Source organism: Penicillium griseofulvum (genome assembly GCF_001561935.1).
Source record: "Penicillium griseofulvum strain PG3 chromosome Unknown contig_86, whole genome shotgun sequence".
In the NCBI taxonomy this organism is placed as follows: Eukaryota; Fungi; Ascomycota; class Eurotiomycetes; order Eurotiales; family Aspergillaceae; genus Penicillium; species Penicillium griseofulvum.
Window position 1 is genome coordinate 768,484 of NW_024467473.1, and position 18,369 is coordinate 786,852.

General features: G+C 49.3%; 7 protein-coding genes across 7 annotated transcripts; 5 read left to right on the forward strand and 2 right to left on the reverse strand.

The window, feature by feature from the left end:
- Positions 1-133: 133 nt before the first annotated feature.
- On the forward strand, positions 134-2,090 carry PGRI_036360 (serine/threonine-protein kinase; the record flags this gene model as incomplete). The annotated part of the gene is made up of 5 exons (XM_040791349.1): positions 134-442; positions 512-721; positions 771-1,855; positions 1,906-2,012; positions 2,068-2,090. 5 exons carry the CDS (start codon positions 134-136, stop codon positions 2,088-2,090), a joined length of 1,734 nt encoding a protein of 577 aa, XP_040645426.1.
- A 212-nt stretch (positions 2,091-2,302) lies between these two features.
- On the reverse strand, positions 2,303-4,235 carry PGRI_036370 (something about silencing 10 family protein; the record flags this gene model as incomplete). Its single annotated transcript, XM_040791350.1, has 2 exons — positions 2,303-3,996; positions 4,055-4,235. The coding sequence occupies 2 exons, from the start codon at positions 4,233-4,235 to the stop codon at positions 2,303-2,305; spliced, it is 1,875 nt and encodes a 624-aa protein (XP_040645427.1).
- A 437-nt stretch (positions 4,236-4,672) lies between these two features.
- ksrA (3-dehydrosphinganine reductase) lies at positions 4,673-5,805 on the forward strand (the record flags this gene model as incomplete). The annotated part of the gene is made up of 3 exons (XM_040791351.1): positions 4,673-4,717; positions 4,770-4,901; positions 4,954-5,805. The coding sequence occupies 3 exons, from the start codon at positions 4,673-4,675 to the stop codon at positions 5,803-5,805; spliced, it is 1,029 nt and encodes a 342-aa protein (XP_040645428.1).
- Positions 5,806-6,353: 548 nt separating this feature from the next.
- On the forward strand, positions 6,354-7,422 carry PGRI_036390 (sterol desaturase family protein; the record flags this gene model as incomplete). Its single annotated transcript, XM_040791352.1, has 2 exons — positions 6,354-6,794; positions 6,907-7,422. 2 exons carry the CDS (start codon positions 6,354-6,356, stop codon positions 7,420-7,422), a joined length of 957 nt encoding a protein of 318 aa, XP_040645429.1.
- A 977-nt stretch (positions 7,423-8,399) lies between these two features.
- On the reverse strand, positions 8,400-9,368 carry PGRI_036400 (60S ribosomal protein eL6; the record flags this gene model as incomplete). The annotated part of the gene is made up of 3 exons (XM_040791353.1): positions 8,400-8,552; positions 8,617-8,952; positions 9,264-9,368. 3 exons carry the CDS (start codon positions 9,366-9,368, stop codon positions 8,400-8,402), a joined length of 594 nt encoding a protein of 197 aa, XP_040645430.1.
- A 407-nt stretch (positions 9,369-9,775) lies between these two features.
- Positions 9,776-11,106, forward strand: PGRI_036410 (uncharacterized protein; the record flags this gene model as incomplete). Its single annotated transcript, XM_040791354.1, has 3 exons — positions 9,776-9,826; positions 9,931-10,490; positions 10,557-11,106. The coding sequence occupies 3 exons, from the start codon at positions 9,776-9,778 to the stop codon at positions 11,104-11,106; spliced, it is 1,161 nt and encodes a 386-aa protein (XP_040645431.1).
- Positions 11,107-11,604: 498 nt separating this feature from the next.
- On the forward strand, positions 11,605-18,104 carry cch1 (calcium channel protein CCH1; the record flags this gene model as incomplete). Its single annotated transcript, XM_040791355.1, has 3 exons — positions 11,605-13,203; positions 13,259-16,280; positions 16,336-18,104. 3 exons carry the CDS (start codon positions 11,605-11,607, stop codon positions 18,102-18,104), a joined length of 6,390 nt encoding a protein of 2,129 aa, XP_040645432.1.
- Between the last annotated feature and the right edge of the window lie 265 nt (positions 18,105-18,369).

Sequence of the window (18,369 nt, forward strand, 5' to 3'; positions counted from 1 at the left end):
CAATGCGACCATACGCACCAGGACAAAGAGCTCATACATCGTTCGGTCTCGCTAGGTTGACACTATCCACGTTGTATTATAGGAAAGATCCACACTGCTATCAACCAAAATCCGGGGTTGTTCTGTGCCCCGCATGTCGCAAGTCTCCGATCTTGTCAGGGACTCGAAGCTCCCAACCAAACTTGATGCAGACCTTACAACACACACTTTTCTCGAATCAACGCTAGTCGCTGGTCGGCGCGGGAGACGCCGTGAGCGAGAGGAAGTATGGAAAAAAAAACGTGATCTCGGCATTGGCATCTTCGGTACTACGTGGTTGGAAGAATGTGTCAGTCAAGGCAAGCTCCGGGCTGTTAAGGAAGTGCGCAAGTTGGTACCGGGATCGAGGTCTATGGATTATAATCGAGAGCTAGAGGCCATTGCTCGTTTTTCACAGCAAAAGGTAGGTACATGATTGGTATTCATGCCCTGGATTCTCAGCATACTCCCACTAACCTATACTCATGGTTAGTATGACGGTTGCTTTGTGAAATCATCGGGCTGGTTTGAGAACACTGAATGTCTGTTTATCGCAATGGAGTATTTCCCTCTTGGGGATCTGCAGAAGTATATGACACAGCTATTTCGGGAAAGAGAAGCACAGCAGATTACCTTCCAGCTTCTCGAAGGTCTTGACTTCATGCATGCCAGCGGGTTCGCTCACGGTGACTTGAAGCCTCAGGTATGCTCCAGCTAGTGCTTTTGCTTCTATACTTACTAATCTTGAGCAGAATGTTTTTGTGTTGTCTACAGGTCCAGATTGGTGGGTAAAGATCGGTGACTTCGGGATCAGCAAGCGCGTGATGGAAGGATTTACCGGTATACAAACCTTCAATAGCATGCCGGCTTTTACCGCGCCAGAGGTGTATGAACAACTATGGGGTTCATCCCCAGAAAGCACAATGTCGGGATCAGACAGTTCCTCTGAAATTGATATATGGGGCCTGGGCGTGATCACTTACTACCTGCTCACTGGAAGGTTTCCTTTTTCTGGCAAAACTGATCTGCTCGAGTACTACAAGGGGAACTCGATATTACCTTTTGACTCATCTCATTCCCCAGTCAGCCCAGAAGCCACATCCTTTCTATCGAGCATGATGGCTCCAAACCCAGCAGATCGCCCTACTGCCAGAGATGCCTTGGACTATGCCTGGCTGATACCAATGCTGCAGGACGATCCGCAACCCCACAGCCCAGACCAACCTACTACAGCTACCCAGGATCCAGTTGAGGCTGCTTCTAAATCACAAACATCATCCGCTACCCAGGATGTTCTGCTCCCGGGCAAGATTGACTTGACGCCTGATGTCCCAAAGAAACATACCCTCAGAACAGAACTGGCACAGCAAATGCAAAACAGTCTGTGTATCGACGGCGATACATATAAGCAGATTGTAGATGCCGTGAATAATGCAAAACCGACTTCAACAAGGGCAACCATGACGAACTCCGTCCAAATCCATAACGGCCATCCACCGACAGACACTCATTCAATCGCCCTTTCCCAATCTAGCGACCTTCAATCTATTGAAGCCGCCCACCATACTACTCAGCCCCAAAATATCGCAGAGGAATTCCCTAATCTACCCTCATACAACCGTCGAAGATCCGACGCAGCTCCAATCCCAATCTCCGAGCTCTCATATGTAGCCCCTGCGCCAGGGAGTCCGACTTCGAGAAGCACAAGTACAAGTACCAGGAATGGCTCAGATCGGTTTTCAGAAAAGATCAGACGGGCATCTCGCAATATTATGCCGAAACCAAATCGATTTTCTCAAGATCATGGGCCGACTTCGCCCATTTCTCCCAATTCAAGGTACCTACACTTCACATTGTGCGCTTGGCCTCTACTAATTTACTATGTAGCTCGAGTACTAGAAGTCAGAAATCACAATCTATCGAAATTCCTCATCGTCCTCAATTTGCAGAGGGACTGCCCCTGTTTCCTATTCGAACTGACAAAAAGCTGAAGGGTATGTAGCGCAACATTGTTCTATCTCTTACCCAGGGCTGATCATTTGTACCTAGATCGGGGGCAAGAGTCTAAGTAGTGGTTATAGTAACTAGAACACCCGATGCATCAAGCGCATCGTATGTCTACTAGGAGAAGATAGATTGAGATGAATAAAACGGTTTTTGAAACTTGGGGTTAACCAAAAGATGAAAATCGGGGTTATATACACATCGAATGCCTGAAACTGCCCGCAGTGAACGCCATGAAAACATACACACAAGACCGTGAAGTTTATGATCAAGCACACATTCACAGTTTGACACTCTTGACCAGGTTCTTTTTGATACCCGTAAGTTCACCAGCGTATCCACCACGGGCCTCGCCGCCCTTGTACAGCTGCTTAGTACTGCCAAGCTTCTTCTTCTTCTCCTCGTACTTCTTTCTCTTCTTAACACGCGGGTTACGCGAGTCCTTGCTGCGCTTCGCGTGCAGACCCTTATTTTTCTGGATCTGGTACGTGATAGCACGCTTGCCATCCGGACCAACCTCCTCTTGCACATAGACTTTTCCACCAAGGCGCTCGGCCTCAGCGTGGGCATCTGCGCGAGCCTGCTTATCGTCCTTGCGTTGCTTGGAGCGGGATGCCACCATGTCGTAGTATTCGTCGTCATCGTCATCCTTGGCACCCTCGCCGCGGCGGAGCTCCTTGGCAACACGACGATCCTCGTCGTCACTGTCACCACCCAGCTGCTGGTCGGGAGCGAGTTCTTTGCGGCCGCGCTTCTCGGCCTCCGCGTTGAGACGGGCTTGGCGGTCACGCAGACGTTCGCGGTATGGGAGATCGGCGTCTCCGCCGGCATCACGGCCTGCTGCGTTGCGCTTGTTGGACTTCTGGGCCAGTTGCGAGGTGTAGAAACGGAGCGAGCGCTTCTGCTTGGCCTTCTCCTCTGCCTCATGGGCTGTGAGGGCATCCTCGTCACCGAAGTCAGAGTCATCATCCTTGAGAGGTGCCTTGATCTTTTGTGTTTTGCGCTTCTGGGCAGGCTTAGTAGCCAGGTTCTCGAGATCGGCGAGGCCGGCTTCTGTTTGGCGGAGACGCTCGTCGCGGAGAGCTTCGGCTTCTGCCTGTGCGATCTCGGCCTTGCTGAGCTTCTTCTGTTTCGGCTTCTTGGGCTCTTGAGTCTTTGGTTGTTTCTTGATTTCGGTCTTAGTCTCCTCAATGGGCTCCTCAGTGGGTTCCTCCATCTCCTCGAGATCCTTGACAGTGTTCCAAAGCTTCCTGAATTTGACAAGCGATCCCATGACAGGGTGTTGTCGGAGTTCGGCGGGGGTCATCGGAACATGTTCGCTAGTCGCATCGGGGGATGGGGAGGAGAGGAGCATGAAGTACATGCTGATCGTACCAAGGTATGCAGATAACGCACGGAATTTAATCACTGGCACTGGAGATGGCTGTGGCTCTTCTGAGTCGTCGTCTGTTGAGGAAACCTCCGAGGCTGCTTGTTGAAGAGCCTTAAAGGAGCTTTGCAGGTCGACGAAGTCCTTCGCCAACGGTTCAAACTCTGGGTATCTCGACTTCAAAATCTTCAGCTTCTCATCGGTATCCATATCTTCAGTGATCTCGAGTTGTGGAAGCACTTCAGTCACTACACCAGCATCGGCGCTGTCCTCGGTACCCTTGCCGGATTCCACCCATTCAGACTCATCGAAACCGAAATCGGCCTCATTCATAGCCTGCAACTGCTTCATCTGTAGTCGCTTGGCCTCCTGCTCTTCCTCCAATGCATCAACCTCGGTCTCGATCTGATCTGCGTTGTAAAGATCCTTCTTCGATGTACCCCAGGCGGCAATGCCTTCATCTTCTTCCTCTGATTCGGCACCGCCCTTCTTTGGCTCGCCCATATCATCATATTCCTCTTCTTCTTCTGATTCTTCGAGGTCATCATCCTCGTCTGCGGATTCATAGCCAAGAATTTCTTCGTCGGAGGGTTGGAGCAAGTCCTCTGTGGCAATCAGTAAGACACTGCTTACATTAGGTTAGGTATAATCAAAGGTACATACCTTCCTCGGCAACTCTCCGCCGTCTCTTTGCCTCTGGGCCTTCCTCAAGTAGAATCTGGTCACGGCCGGCTTGGAAGTCATCTTCAGAGTCGTCAAACCGTTCCTCGATGTCAAACTTAGAGGGCTCAGGGGCGTTTTTCGGTTGGGCCGGGCGACCGGCCTTTCTCTTTTTGCTGCCCATTGTTGCGTGTAGAAATCAATCGACAGTGAACCAAATCAGTCCAGTCAGTCCGGCCGATAAACTGTGATAAAATTATTTTTTGGTCTCTCACCGCCTTGATTGCGCTAACCTCAAGTGGGGGCTTTGCTCTGTTTGCACTTGTGGAAAGTCAAATACTGGTATTATTACAATACTGCACCTTGAAAGGTTAAATACAGGCCAACTTTCAGTATTTCAGTTTCACCGGCTTCCTGCCTCTTCAAGTCGTGCCTTCCATTTCGAGGACAATCAACAGACGCAGCTGCCATTCATCCACCATGGACCCTCGCCAGTTATTTTCTCGTTCCCCCCTCCCTCAACTTCTCTCTTCATTGCACTCCTCGTATATCAATACATCAACCCCGATATTGGGCGCTTCTGCACTCTTTTGCACAATTATTATTTACACTATCGCTAAAATGTTTCGCCGCGAAACTCCAAACGAGTTCAATGTGTGGGGGCAGGTATGTGCAAGACTCAGTGATCTATATGGCACGTCCTAACTGGATCTTCCAGACTGTGGTGATTACCGGTGGCTCCGATGGCATGGGCAAAGCTGTTGCACTCGAGCTATCTTCCAAAGGTGCACACGTTGTCGTGGTTGCACGCACTGTCTCCAAGCTTCAGACTACCGTTGATGAGATGAAGGTCAGACATCCCTCCATGGTCAGATGATCAATATTGCTCACCTATCATCTAGGCCAAGGCTGCGAATATCTATAAGCAGAGATTCCATTATATCAGCGCTGATCTCACTGATCCCGCTGAGTGCGAAAGAGTCATCGCAGAAACGACAACATGGAATTCTGGAGCAGCTCCCGATATTGTTTGGTGCTGTGCGGGCTTCTCCCGTCCAGGATATTTCATCGATGTGCCCATCCAAGATCACCGAGAGCAAATGGACACGATTTATTGGACTGCGGCCAACACAGCTCATGCCACCCTGCGCAACTGGCTGGAACCCGTTGCTCCCAAATCGCAGATGAAAACATCCCGGAGACATCTCATTTTCACCTGCTCTACCCTTGCATTCGTTCCCATCGCTGGCTATTCGCCATACTCGCCCGCCAAGGCAGCCATTCGTTCTTTATCAGATACTCTGAGCCAGGAAATCGAAATGTACAACGGAGCCTATACCCAACGGGGAAGCAGTGACGCACCGGCTGCAGATGTCAAGATCCACACCATTTTCCCCATGGGGATACTCTCACCCGGCTATGACAACGAGCAAAAGATGAAGCCTGAATTGACTAAGAAACTCGAAGAAGCCGACAAGCCCCAAACGCCAGCGGAGGTCGCCCAAATCTCTGTCCGTGCCCTAGAGCGTGGCGAGTACCTGGTCACTACCAATTTTATTGGTGCCATCATGAAAGGCACTGCTCTTGGGCCTAGCCCAAGGAATGGCGTTGTCGGTGACACTATGCTCAGTTGGCTCAGCAACCTCGTATTCCTAGGAGTCATTCCCGACCTTCGCGGCAAGACATTCGCTTGGGGAAAGAAGAATGGGATGCCGAAACCTGCGAAACCTGCCAGTGTCCCTGCTTCTTCATAACGATCGGTGTATTTGTATTTTCTTCATATGGCTTGTTGACTGCTTCATGTATGATGATACCCTGAGCGTCTGTACGGCACCTCCTGCAGTTGCCCCGCCCAACACCTATGCACTCTTCAATCCGTTTTAACCTTTGTTACATATTCTTATTGTACAGTAAAAATTAATGGCTTAATGGCATATTTGTTTTCGTATTTTTAGCTATTTGAACCTTTTCATTAATGCGGTTCCCCAATGTCCACGGGTACCCGTCCGGGGATGATGACGTACGATATCGATAACCAAGCTTATCTTTTATCCTGCCACCCCATTTTCGACCTCGAATTCTCTTTGTCTCCAATTGCTTTGCCCAGACCGAAGTTTCAAAGAGTCTTTGTCCCAAATATGAATGGCAACCGATTGCAGGTTACTATTCTCAGCACAAAGAGAAATTGCTAGAATCACACAAAACCGTCGCTCCCCCGACTCGATAGAGATTGCACATACAACCAAACTCACCCTCGAATCTTCCAACGTCATTAACATCAATCACTGCACAAACTGTCAATATGGAGGCTCTTTTATCTATACCGATGCTTTCCATCTTCCTAGTTCCGGTCTTGTCATCCTATAGCACCAGCCTGAACCTACTCTTCTTCTACATGACTTGGTCAACGCTGGTACTGTCGCATTCCCGACTCCGTGTGGAACTGTTTGGAACGATCGCAGTGCGCGTACTCTTCTTCGCGCTGCCATCCCTTATCTTCTTCCTCTTCGATATCCTAACCCCATCGGCTGCGATTCACATCAAGGCGTATGGCGCGACCGGCTTGCCAGGTGGAAAGAGGCGACGTCGGATACGCGCGAAGGAACTGAAGGTCGCCGCGTGGGCACTGTTCAATTTGTGCCTGGGTATCGCTATGCAAGGGCTACTTGAGACGTTACTTGTCCAGACGCTCGGTAAGCGCAGTGCGCTTAAGGTATCAATGAAGCTTCCTATGCCATTTGAGGTATGTAAAGATTTAACTCTAGCAATGCTAGGGCGAGAAGTAAGTTGATTGAAATCCCCTGACTATATTGCTGTGGTGTGCTTTGCTGACATTCTGTTTTTCCTTTTGGTAGTTCCTCACATATGTCCTTCACCGCTATGCTTTACACTCGAGATGGTCTCCTATGCTTGCCAGATGGCACCGAGCGTGGTTTCATTCGTTGCCTGCTCCATTTCCACTATCCGCACATTACGACCATCCGATCACCTACCTGATTACCAAGTTCGTCCCGACTTATGCGCCGGCCATCATCTTCCGCTTCCATATGCTTACATATCTTTTGTACCTACTGTTAATTTCTATCGAGGAGACCTTCGCATATTCTGGATATACTGTCATGCCGACAAACTTCTTTTTGGGTGGGATCGCCCGTCGCATGGATATGCATTCGTTGATGGGTGCAAGAGGGAATTTTGGCCCGTGGGGTATTATGGATTGGATTTTTGGTACTGCTATTAGAGACTCGAGTAGCGATGGGCCTTCGAGTGATGAGTCGGATGAACCACAGGATATGCGGAAAGCATATGAGGCCGCGAGGCGAAAGGCTGCGTCGTCTTCGTCGAAGGGCAGAGGGCCCGGGCGACGATGAGACGAAGATTGACGAATATATGAACCATTGGGGCTGCAGTTATGTAGATTTGTCTTGTTTTTACCGTTTTTGTTTGAGGTGGGAGTTAGGGTTGTTCAATATTAGCATTACAATATATATATTCGGCGAGATTGGACTTTGGGGCTTTATGACATTGGTATCACTATAAATGTCAACATTAGAAGGTTTCGTATAACCCTAATTATTGAATATTAGCAAATTCTATGCAATTAGTGGCTGTGAGGGTGTACATGGTTGGATATATATATCTTGAAGTGGTGGCCGCCATGGGACATTGGGTATAGAAAACTGATCGCACAATGCCAAAATTACATGAAAATGGCACGGCAGTATAATTAAGCAGCCATTTTAATATCCATTGAGCACCAAAGATGTGTCACGATATTCGTTTTACACTAAATATAAGGAGTACATCGTAGTTCAGCCTAGATCTCGAGATCTCGCCAGTTCCACACAAAATATCCACTACGTAGATTATAGACAAGGCCCAGCAACCTTATATTTTAGTGTCTTTACAGATATTAGATCGCGGGATGCGGGACGCATAGATGAATCGAAGGAATTGCCCAATTTTGGATTGCCGCCTGAACCTTGAAATGGGAGGTCATACTGAACATAAAAAGAGAATCCAGCCCGCCTGCTGGAACGAGGTGATTTTTAATCTTTTTTTTTTTGCTTGAAGTCTTTCTTCATAACGCAGCTTCATGCAAAATCAGCCACGCGCAAAAGGAACAGGTTTCTTGAAACATGTGTGAACGACATCCGGATGTCCGAATTAACCGCAAATCATAAGAAAAGTGAAAAGTGTTTTGACGGATCCCGTAGGAATTACATGACATGGTTCATGAAACCGGCCCCCCGAAAGTCGCGAAAGGATGCCGATCTGCAATCGAGCCGCCCCTCGTTGGAAAAATGGTCCTCCCCAACTATCTACCGAACCCGCGGCTACCGCACATTTACCACTTCATCTCGTGGGGCTTGTCGCCGTTTCGGAGGCTGAAGGTGGTAGCGAGGTAGCTGGCAAGGAAATCCTCCTTCTTGATGGAAGCAAGGATAGCCTGGTCGACGGCCTTCTGGTCGCTGGCGCGAGCGCTGGCAACAACCTTCTTCTGTAATCACAAGAGAAATTAGTATTTGATCTCAATAACATGATATCCTAGACAAGATGCGTACCTCGGCCTTCTCGCCCTGCTTGAAGAAAGCCTCCTCGGTCTTCTTCTCAGCCTTCTTGTCCTTGGTGAAGTATCCGGGAGCGGAGATCTTCTCAATAGACTTGGCGTCAACACCGGAGATATCGACACGCTTGGAGGTGGCGATAACGTAGCGGGCGTTCACGCGACGGAGAGGGACACCGTTGATCTTGAAAGGACCGGTGACAAGGAGGACACCCTGGTCGAGGGACTTGAGGAGGATGACACGCTTGCCACGGAAACGGCCAGCGAGGAGGATCAGGATGGTGCCGGGAACGAGGGTCTCGCGGACCTTGGCGGGACGCAGGGTCTTGCGAACCTGTAAACACACAAAGTAGTTAGTCTCTGATGTCAGACAAATTCCAGCGATTCCCATGAATCCCCAAGGATCTCCATTCGCCATAGCCTGATCTTCCCCGGATGATATGCGATTCGGAAAAAGATCACAAGATTTGATGAACTTTTGTGTCGTCGATTGACACCGGTGTCTGGTTGGATGTCACCCCGTAAATTCACAAAGGCTCTTCCTCAGAATACCGGTGCTATCGTCGCAATCATCGGGGCAGATCGTGTGCCAGTCGTATGTCCTCCTCTTATTTGTGCCGTCCCATTTTGATAGGGTGTACTGACTTTCTTGGGCTGCGACTGATCGTCCACGGGGTACCACTTCTGGGCCTTGTCGGCGGGCACGACCCTCTGGCTCTTCCCGAACTGCTTCGTCTGGCCGTCCGACATGATGGCTGCTGGCGAAGGATGAATGGTTGTCGGGGTGGTTGTTGGAGATTTGGGTGAGGACTTGGACTGCTAAGCGGAGTCGGCTCCAGTGCGGGAATTCGTCGAGGGTTGTGTGTACGAAGCCCTATCACGTGTTTAACCGACAGCCCTAGCCAATTTTGGAAAGCGGTAACTCAGTATGTTGATGCCAGATCCGTAAGGCCACAGTGTACGGGCGACTGTAAAACCACTTACGCAGAAGCACTCGAAACAAACAACTGACGTATACCGCTCGCAGCCTCTCTCTCCTTCTGTATAATCTATCTCTTACATCCTCCACAACACTTCTTTTTATCTACCTGGAGGGTGCCGATTCTGCCTATACAGTATCTTCTTGTCAGCTCTTTGTTCAGAATCAAATTCCCATCATGTCGATAGCTCCGATCATCACCTTCAAAGCAGGTATCTGCGACCTGGATGTACGTGAGCTTAGCTTTCCGGATCTGGCTGGGATAGTTGATCAATTCCATCCTTTGGATGTACTCATATCTACTTTGCAACTTGACTGACCTTTTCAATTCAGACATCTAGTACTCCTGCCGCCGTAAAGCCGAAGCCTACTCCGGGCTATGTCTACCTTTACTCCGAAGATGATCTTATCCACTTCTGCTGGCGCTCACGTAGCGCTTCACTAGATGAGCCTGAGCTTGACCTTATGATGATTCCTTCCGATGGCAGCTTTACTCCCTACAAGCCGTCCGGCAGGGACGCTACAAATGGCCGAATCTTTGTCCTGAAGTTCTCCTCTAGCTCTCAGCGATACCTGTTCTGGATGCAGTCCCGGTCCCAGCACGAGGACGGCGACCCAAGCTGGTTCAGCCCCCGTGACTTGAAGCTTGGAGAAATTGTTGATGTCTTGTTGCAGGGTGAAGAGGTTGATGTAGAGCATGAAATTGCCAATCTTCCCAGTCGGCCCTCGGGCGGTGATGATGATGAGACCATGGAGGACGTGGAAGGCACCGATCATGATCGCGGCCGATACCACAGCACAGGCAGCGGTGGTGCTGGCCCCGATGCGACCGGCGGCGACGTGCGTGAGGAAGGACAAGAGTCACGAGAGGGTGGTGCCGACGGTGGACGAGCGTAGGTACATATCTCTGGCAGCCTTGATTTAGACAGTCCACGCTAATTTGCCTTTTTTCCTTGCAGAGCAACTGCCGGGGAAGATCCAGCGTCGGTTGTCCAGGACTTTTTGAAGTCTCTGGGCGGCCGCCAGAGCCAGAACCAATCCCAAGATCCCGAACGACCATCTACGACACTCCAAGACCTTCTTCCACCTTCGACTACGCTGCAATTTATCGATTCTGCTGATACCAATACTGCTGATCATCTTTTGAGTTTCTTGCCACCCGCACTGCTTTTACTGGCCCAGGGCAATGCTGAAGAGGCTTCGGAAGCCGATACGGACCCGGAACTTGCCCAAGCTGCTCTTCTATCTCTCGACCTCTCCCAGAAAAAAGATATTCTCCGAAAAGTGCTTCGTTCTCCCCAATTCATGCAAAGTTTGGCTAGTCTTACTGTAGCCCTCCGTGATGGTGGGCTTCCAAGTATTAGTGAGGCTTTGCAGATCCCCGTCGCTAATGGAGGATTTATGCGGAGAGGTGGAGTACCCCTTGGTGGCGGCGATGCGGTTGATGCGTTCCTGGATGGCGTTCGACAACATGTTAAAGAAAAGGATTCTCAGATGGATACCGATTGAATAATAATACATTTATTTTCGAGATTTTGAGACCTGTTTAAGACATTTCAAGCCTTTTTTTTTTCAAGTTGAACTATTTTTGGAGGAAAGGGACATCTTGAACCCCACCAGGCAACACTGTTTAAGCAAGGCTTCGTCAGCGTCTTGAAAATAACGGTTTGTAATTTGTATTTCAATTGAAATAGTAATATAATTAAGGAATTGAAGCCATTAAATGTGTAATATGCGTATAATACACGTACAGCCCTGGATCGCCGAGGTATGTCACGACGTTGAAATGTATGGCGCATGCCGGGACTTGTCCTTTTTAGTGCAGTTGCGATCCAGCCCTTTGCCCAAATTTAGAGTCTTGTCTCTTATCTTTTGCGTTTTATGATCACACTCGTTTTTTTTTTCGCCTATAGACATATTTTCTTCCAATACACGTGTCACCACCGTCTCCAATAACCCCATTCGGCCTGCGATGTCTGCGATTCCATAATATCTTATCCTGCCCCGATGATGGCGCCAGATAGCCAGAACCTTGATAATGACGAAAACGCTCCGCCAAACCAAATCCCTCTCCAAGATCTATCGAAACAAGGAAATGCTGTTAATGAGCGCGGTAGAAGCCGCGCGGGCACCGGTCTCTTCTCGCGACAATCATTGATTGGGAGGGGGTCGCGGAGAAATTATGAGAGTGTTGCGAAAGAGTCTCCTATTGATGCGGCTGGACCGAGCAGGAGCCCATTCCAACCCTCACAAACGAGCTATGCAGAGGTTGCTTCGCCGGTTGATGACCTAGGTGGTTTCGCGCAAGCGATGTCATCGGTTGGTCTCAGTTTCAATGGGCCACAATCAAGGGAATCGTCCTCCGACCCATCAGCAAGCCGCGGTTTTGATGATGCATCTTCCGACCTTGACGTTGTACCTCTAGACCCTTACGATCCCCACGACCCGCACGGTTACAACGCACCAGGAGACGAAGATGATAGGGTACGGCTGACCGATCCTCGATATTTACAACCAATGAGCGGCGCTGCCAATGGGGAAGAGCGAAATAGCACTGACACTGGTGGTCACTCTGTGCATTTTGGTGGTTCAAGACTGGGCGATGACCTTCCTCACCTGGAGGATGGGATGGGAAGCCGCCGTGGCAGCGGTGTCCGGGATCGATCGCGCTCTTTGTCTCCCTCGGGGTCCAGCGGGGCTCTGCAGCGCGCCGGCTCAATGGTCAAATCCATGTCCCAACGAGTGGTCAACCTGAGTAACGAACCGGAAGTCGTACAGCAATCGATTGAGAGGGAGGAGCTCGATAAAAATGCACGAATGGACGGACCGCCGGTTTTGCCAGCGATGGTGGATTATGCATTTACTTCCAACCCAGAGGCCCAAACAGCTCGAGAGAAGCGTTCCTCCGGCAGATCATGGAGGGATCGGAACAATCCATTTAGAGGCAGGTCACTTGGCATCCTGGGACCTAATAACCCTCTTCGACTGTGGCTGTGTGACATTTTGGTGAATTCGTTCATGGAACCCTTTATCTTGATCGTCATTGTTATCCAGACCATTTTGTTGACCGTTGAAAATTCCCTCCCTAATTCTACCGACTCAGTGACATGGGGAAGCAGCAAGTTTGATTGGGTTTTCTTTGCTATTTTCATCATTTATACGCTTGAGATATGCTCTAAAATTTTGGTGTCTGGACTCATCCTTAACCCTGTCGAGTACAGCACACTTAATCGCAACCTCGGCATCAGAAAAGCAATCGCGGAAAAGGGCAGGAACCTGATCACACCGCATCGGCAGGGAACAACCAAGAAAACATCGATGCTTCAGGCTGAGCCTCAAACGTCAATCCTGCGAACCTTTACAGGGATGAACGGACTGGACCCCGAAGTCTACGATGATCCTCTACACAAACGTCGCATTAGACTTGCTCATCGCGCGTTCCTTCGACACTCTTTTAACCGGCTTGATTTTGTAGCCGTGATCGCCTTTTGGATATCCTTTTTCCTTTCAGTTTCGGGCGTTGAGCAAACACACCAACTGTATATCTTTCGCATGTTAAGCTGTCTCCGAATTTTACGTCTCCTTGCTATGACCAACGGAACTTCGGTAAGCGTTCTGTTGCCAGAATAAGATTTTTGGGATATTAACCAATTACCTCAAGGTAATTCTTAGAAGTCTCAAGCGAGCAGCCCCTCTGCTCGTCCATGTCGCATTCCTTATCAGTTTCTTTTGGCTTCTTTTCGCCATCATTGGCGTCCAGAGTTTCAAATCCAGTCTCAAGAGAACTTGTGTCTGGATGGATCCCGCAGGCAAAAGCAATTACACATTGAATGATGCATGGGGCAAATTGCAATTTTGTGGCGGGCACCTCGATAGACAGACGGGAAAACAAATGCCGTGGATTGGCTCCGATGGGGAGTCAGGGTTCAGCCCCAAAGGATATATTTGTCCTCAAGGCTCTGTATGCATGGAAGGTGTCAATCCTTATAACGGAACTATGAGCTTTGACAACATCGTGCATTCCCTGGAGTTGGTCTTCGTGATCATGAGCTCCAATACATTTTCCGACCTGCTCTACTACACCACCGACACAGACTACCTCCCAGCTGCTCTGTTCTTTGCCTGCGGGTTTGTCATCTTGAGCTTGTGGTTGGTGAACTTACTGGTCGCGGTTATCACACACTCATTCCAAGTGATTCGAGAAGAGAGCAAGCGCAGTGCTTTTGCCGTCCAAAAACTTGATGCTGTCGACGAAGATGAGACAATGTCTCGCAAAGTCAGTCCCCTCAAGCGTATATATGATCAAACTGAGTGGGTCTGGGTCTGCCTCATCATCTTTGACCTTATTGTGCAAGCGCTCAGAAGCTCGTCTATGTCTGACAGTCGAACACGGTTCATTGATACGACTGAGACTGTTGTCACTATCATTTTACTGGTCGAGATTATCTTGCGATTTGCCTCGGATTGGCGCATGTTTCATCGAAAGCGTCGTAATTTGACAGACCTTCTGCTTGTAGTCATCACCTGCATCATCCAGCTACCGCCTATCAGAAACTCAGGCCGTGCATACACAGTTCTCACCTTGTTCCAGATCCTTCGGGTCTATCGGGTGGTACTGGCTTTCTCTGTGACCAGAAAGCTGATTCTGATTGTATTCAGCAATATTGTCGGTCTGCTAAACTTGATATTTTTCCTATTCTTGATGACATTTTTGTCTGCCATTTTCGCAACACAGCTTTTTCGAAGCCAGATCCCCGAGAAAGATCCAAGTGGCGAGACTATCATGATAACGTTTTCGAACATCTACAACTCATTCTTGGGAATGTATCAAATCCTGTCGAGTGAGGATTGGACCACGATTCTCTACAATGCAACCGCATATACGAACAAGTTCAACACAGCCTGGATTTCGGCCTCATTCATCGTTCTTTGGTTTATTGTGTCCAACTTCATCATTCTAAACATGTTCATTGCTGTCATTCAGGAAAGCTTCGATGTTTCAGAAGACGAGAAGCGAATGCATCAGGTCAGGGCGTTTTTGGAACAGAAACAAGTCCATGGCGCACCCCAAGGAAACCTAGCATTCTCGAAAATCCTTCGTATGGGCCGAGATTCAGCTCGGTACAAAGATCCACTCGACCATGGTCCTGCAGCATTGGAAATGTTGCTCAAAGATGCTGTGGTACAAGAGTTCCTCGAAGAAGAGAACAAGCACCAAGAACGGGAGAGACCGAAGGACACACGAAGGGTGAGCACAATGCCAGAAGGCGCGACTCAAGAAACCATCCAGCCAGGCTGGATCTCACTTCTATGGACGAAAGCCAGCACGCTCGTTATGCGGAGGGAACCCAATCCTTTCTACTCGAAGCTGAAGTTTTCACGTGCCTACGAGGAGTTGGATCCGACAACCATGGCAAGAGAAGTTGTTACTGCGGCCGAGCAGAGAAAACGGGACCAGCGAGCCTACCTCGTGAAACACCCTAACTATAACAAATCATTGTTTATTTTCCCGCCAGATAGTTTCGTTCGGAAGCTTTGTCAACGAATTGTCGGCCCAGGGCGCGGTCATCAACGAGTTGAAGGCGTTGATCCATACAAGCCAGTGTGGTATGCGTTCTCTGCTTTCATTTATGCAGCAATTGTCGCTATGGTGCTTCTCGCCTGTATTACAACACCCTTATATCAGCGGCAATATCTCCGCAGTAACCGCAACTGGTTCGTTTATACTGACTTGGGCTTTGCCGTTGTGTTTACTATTGAAGCGACGATTAAAGTGATCGCCGATGGCTTCTTTTGGACGCCGAACGCCTTTTTCCGCAGCTCCTGGGGATTCATTGACGGACTCGTGTTGATCACGCTGTGGGTTAGTGTCGGCGGCTCGCTCAACCAGGACTGGAGTGTTTCCAGGGCCATTGGCGCCTTTAAAGCGCTGAGGGCGCTGCGTCTTTTGAACGTCAGCGACAGTGCCAAGAACACTTTCCACTCTGTCATCATTGTCGGGGGATGGAAGGTCATTGCTGCTGCTGCGGTTTCTATGAGTTTCCTCATACCATTTGCGATATATGGAGTCAATCTGTTCAACGGGCAGATGGCCAGCTGCAATGACGGTGATTTCTCTGGGAATCTGGTCAACTGCGTCAATGAATATTCCAGCTCGCCATACAAGTGGGACGTGCTTGCTCCACGAGTGGCTGGGAATTCTTTCTATGACTTTGATAACTTTGGTAATTCCCTCTTCATTCTGTTCCAAATTGTCTCCCAAGAAGGCTGGGTCGACGTACAAGAAAATGCAATGGGCATCACTGGAAAGATGATGCAACCAGAAGATTTAAAGACGCCAGAGAATGGGCTATTCTTCGTGGTCTTCAACTTACTTGGAGCCGTGTTTGTTCTGACGCTATTTGTGTCTGTTTTCATGCGCAATTACACAGAACAAACTGGTGTTGCCTTCTTGACAGCCGAGCAACGTTCCTGGTTGGAACTGCGGAAACTTCTCCGACAGATATCGCCCTCGAAACGATCCTTCGATGACCAGAACAAGAAATTGCGGTTGTGGTGTTATCGAATTTCAGTCAAGAAGCATGGACGGTGGGCTTGGTTCGTGACTTGCGTCTTGGTAGTTCACCTGCTATTACTTGTGGTGGAATACTATCCCGAGCCTGACTGGTGGGAGGTGCTTCGAGGTAAGTCTTTTACTCTTGATTCGAAATGTTGCGTGTTACTGATTGGTCAATTTAGCTATTATATTCTTGGCATTCATGTGTGTCTACGTTGCGAATGTCTTAATTCGACTGATTGGCCTTGGGTGGCATCGATTCAGCCGAAGTTCATGGGATCTGTTCTCTCTCATCGTCGTCCCCGGCGCTTTTGTCACCTCCGTCCTTGACCTTTCATACAAGAACAGCAGTCCTGCCGTGGTACAGCTCAACAAGCTTTTCCTCGTGTCTGTCTCCCTGATGCTTATTCCAAGGAACAACCAGCTTGATCAGCTCTTTAAGACTGCGGCAGCCAGTTTGTCCGTGATTGGCAATCTTTTAGCTACCTGGTTCGTTCTGTTCTTGGTGTTTGGCATTGCGATGAACCAGGCGTTTGGCCTTACGAAGTTCGGCGGGAACGAAGACCATAACCAGAATTTCCGTGACGTGCCCAGATCACTGATCCTGCTGTTCCGAGCAAGTTGCGGAGAAGGGTGGAATCAATTCATGGAGGACTTTGCTACTATGACCCACCCCTTCTGCACGCATAACTCCAACTTCCTTGACGACGACTGTGGAAGCGCGCCGTGGGCCCGAACTCTCTTCATTGCATGGAACCTGATCAGCATGTACATCTTCGTCTCACTGTTCGTTTCGTTGATTTTCGAAAGTTTCTCTTACGTCTACCAGCGGAGTAGCGGACTGTACGCGATCAGCCGCGAAGAGATTCGCCGGTTCAAGCAGGCGTGGGCCACGTATGATCCAGATGGGACGGGCTTTATATCCACGGAAAAGTTCCCTCGACTACTCGGTGAGCTCTCTGGCGTTTTTGCAATGCGAATCTATGAGGGGGAGTTCACGGTTGGAAGTATCCTGGAAAAATGCCGGATCGACCCTCAGAGGAACTCGATGGGTTCTTACGCCAGAAATTCGATGGTTTCGCTGACTGAGCCACGACACTCCATGCGACGAAACTCTCATGCCTCGTCTGGTGTGGATATCGACGAGCTCTCTCGGATCATATCGCGGATTCCAGTCCAAACCATTCGAGAGAGGCGAAGACGGTTAAATACCTTCTACGAAGAAATCCTTGTGTCAGCAGACCCCGATCGCGGTATTTCCTTCCACCAATGCTTGATGATCCTCGCACATCACAATGTGATTAGCGATAGCAAGAGTCTGCGTCTTGAAGAATTCCTACGTCGTCGAGCACGGCTGCAACGGGTGGATGAGGCTGTCCGTCGAAACACCGTCGTTGGTTTCTTTGATACCCTATACTGGTCACGCCAATTCCGCCGCCAGATTGACCGCAAGAAGAGCGGTCGGATGAGCGTAGTCCCGACCTTCACCGTGCCGGAGATCTTTGTCGACGATCCAGTCGATGACCCCGAAGAGCACGACGAGCCAGCTTCCGGCGCAATCACACCTCAAACACAACCAGACTTGGATGGAAACTTCCCCCCTATGCTCTCACCAGTCTCACACCACCGACGAGCCGAGTCCAGTCCAACTGCAAACCGAAATGCTCTTCCCCGCATCAACACCAATCTCAGCGGGTCAGTATCTGGCTCCAGCACACCTACGAGGGAGTGGTCGAGTATCAGTCCCTCAATCACCCCGCGTCACATGTATGGGGATCGCACTTCGTTCGATACTGGCGAAACACAAGAGGCGCCCCCAGTTACCAATACTTCGCGTCAGAATAGTATGAATGTTCAGGATGTCATGCATTCGCTAGACAACTCCGCCTGGGGTGAGAGTATTCGACGAAGTTTCACGCAACGACGATCGGGCGACCGCACTTCTGAATAAAATGCTGTGCATATGTGAATTTTGATGTTATCACGAAGTGGATTGTGTGGCGGTTTTGTTTTATCATTCTTTAGCATTTCCCATAGATTTGGGATTTTATTTCCATATTATTGTACATAGTCTCCGAGCATTTTGCATAGCAGGGAGCATGGGATTCTATTCCATAGAACATTATTGATTCTACTACTAGTACTACTCCGTACATTAAAATCGATGATCAGTTAAACTATAGAAGACTGCATGAAACAAGTGGGTCAAACTAGTT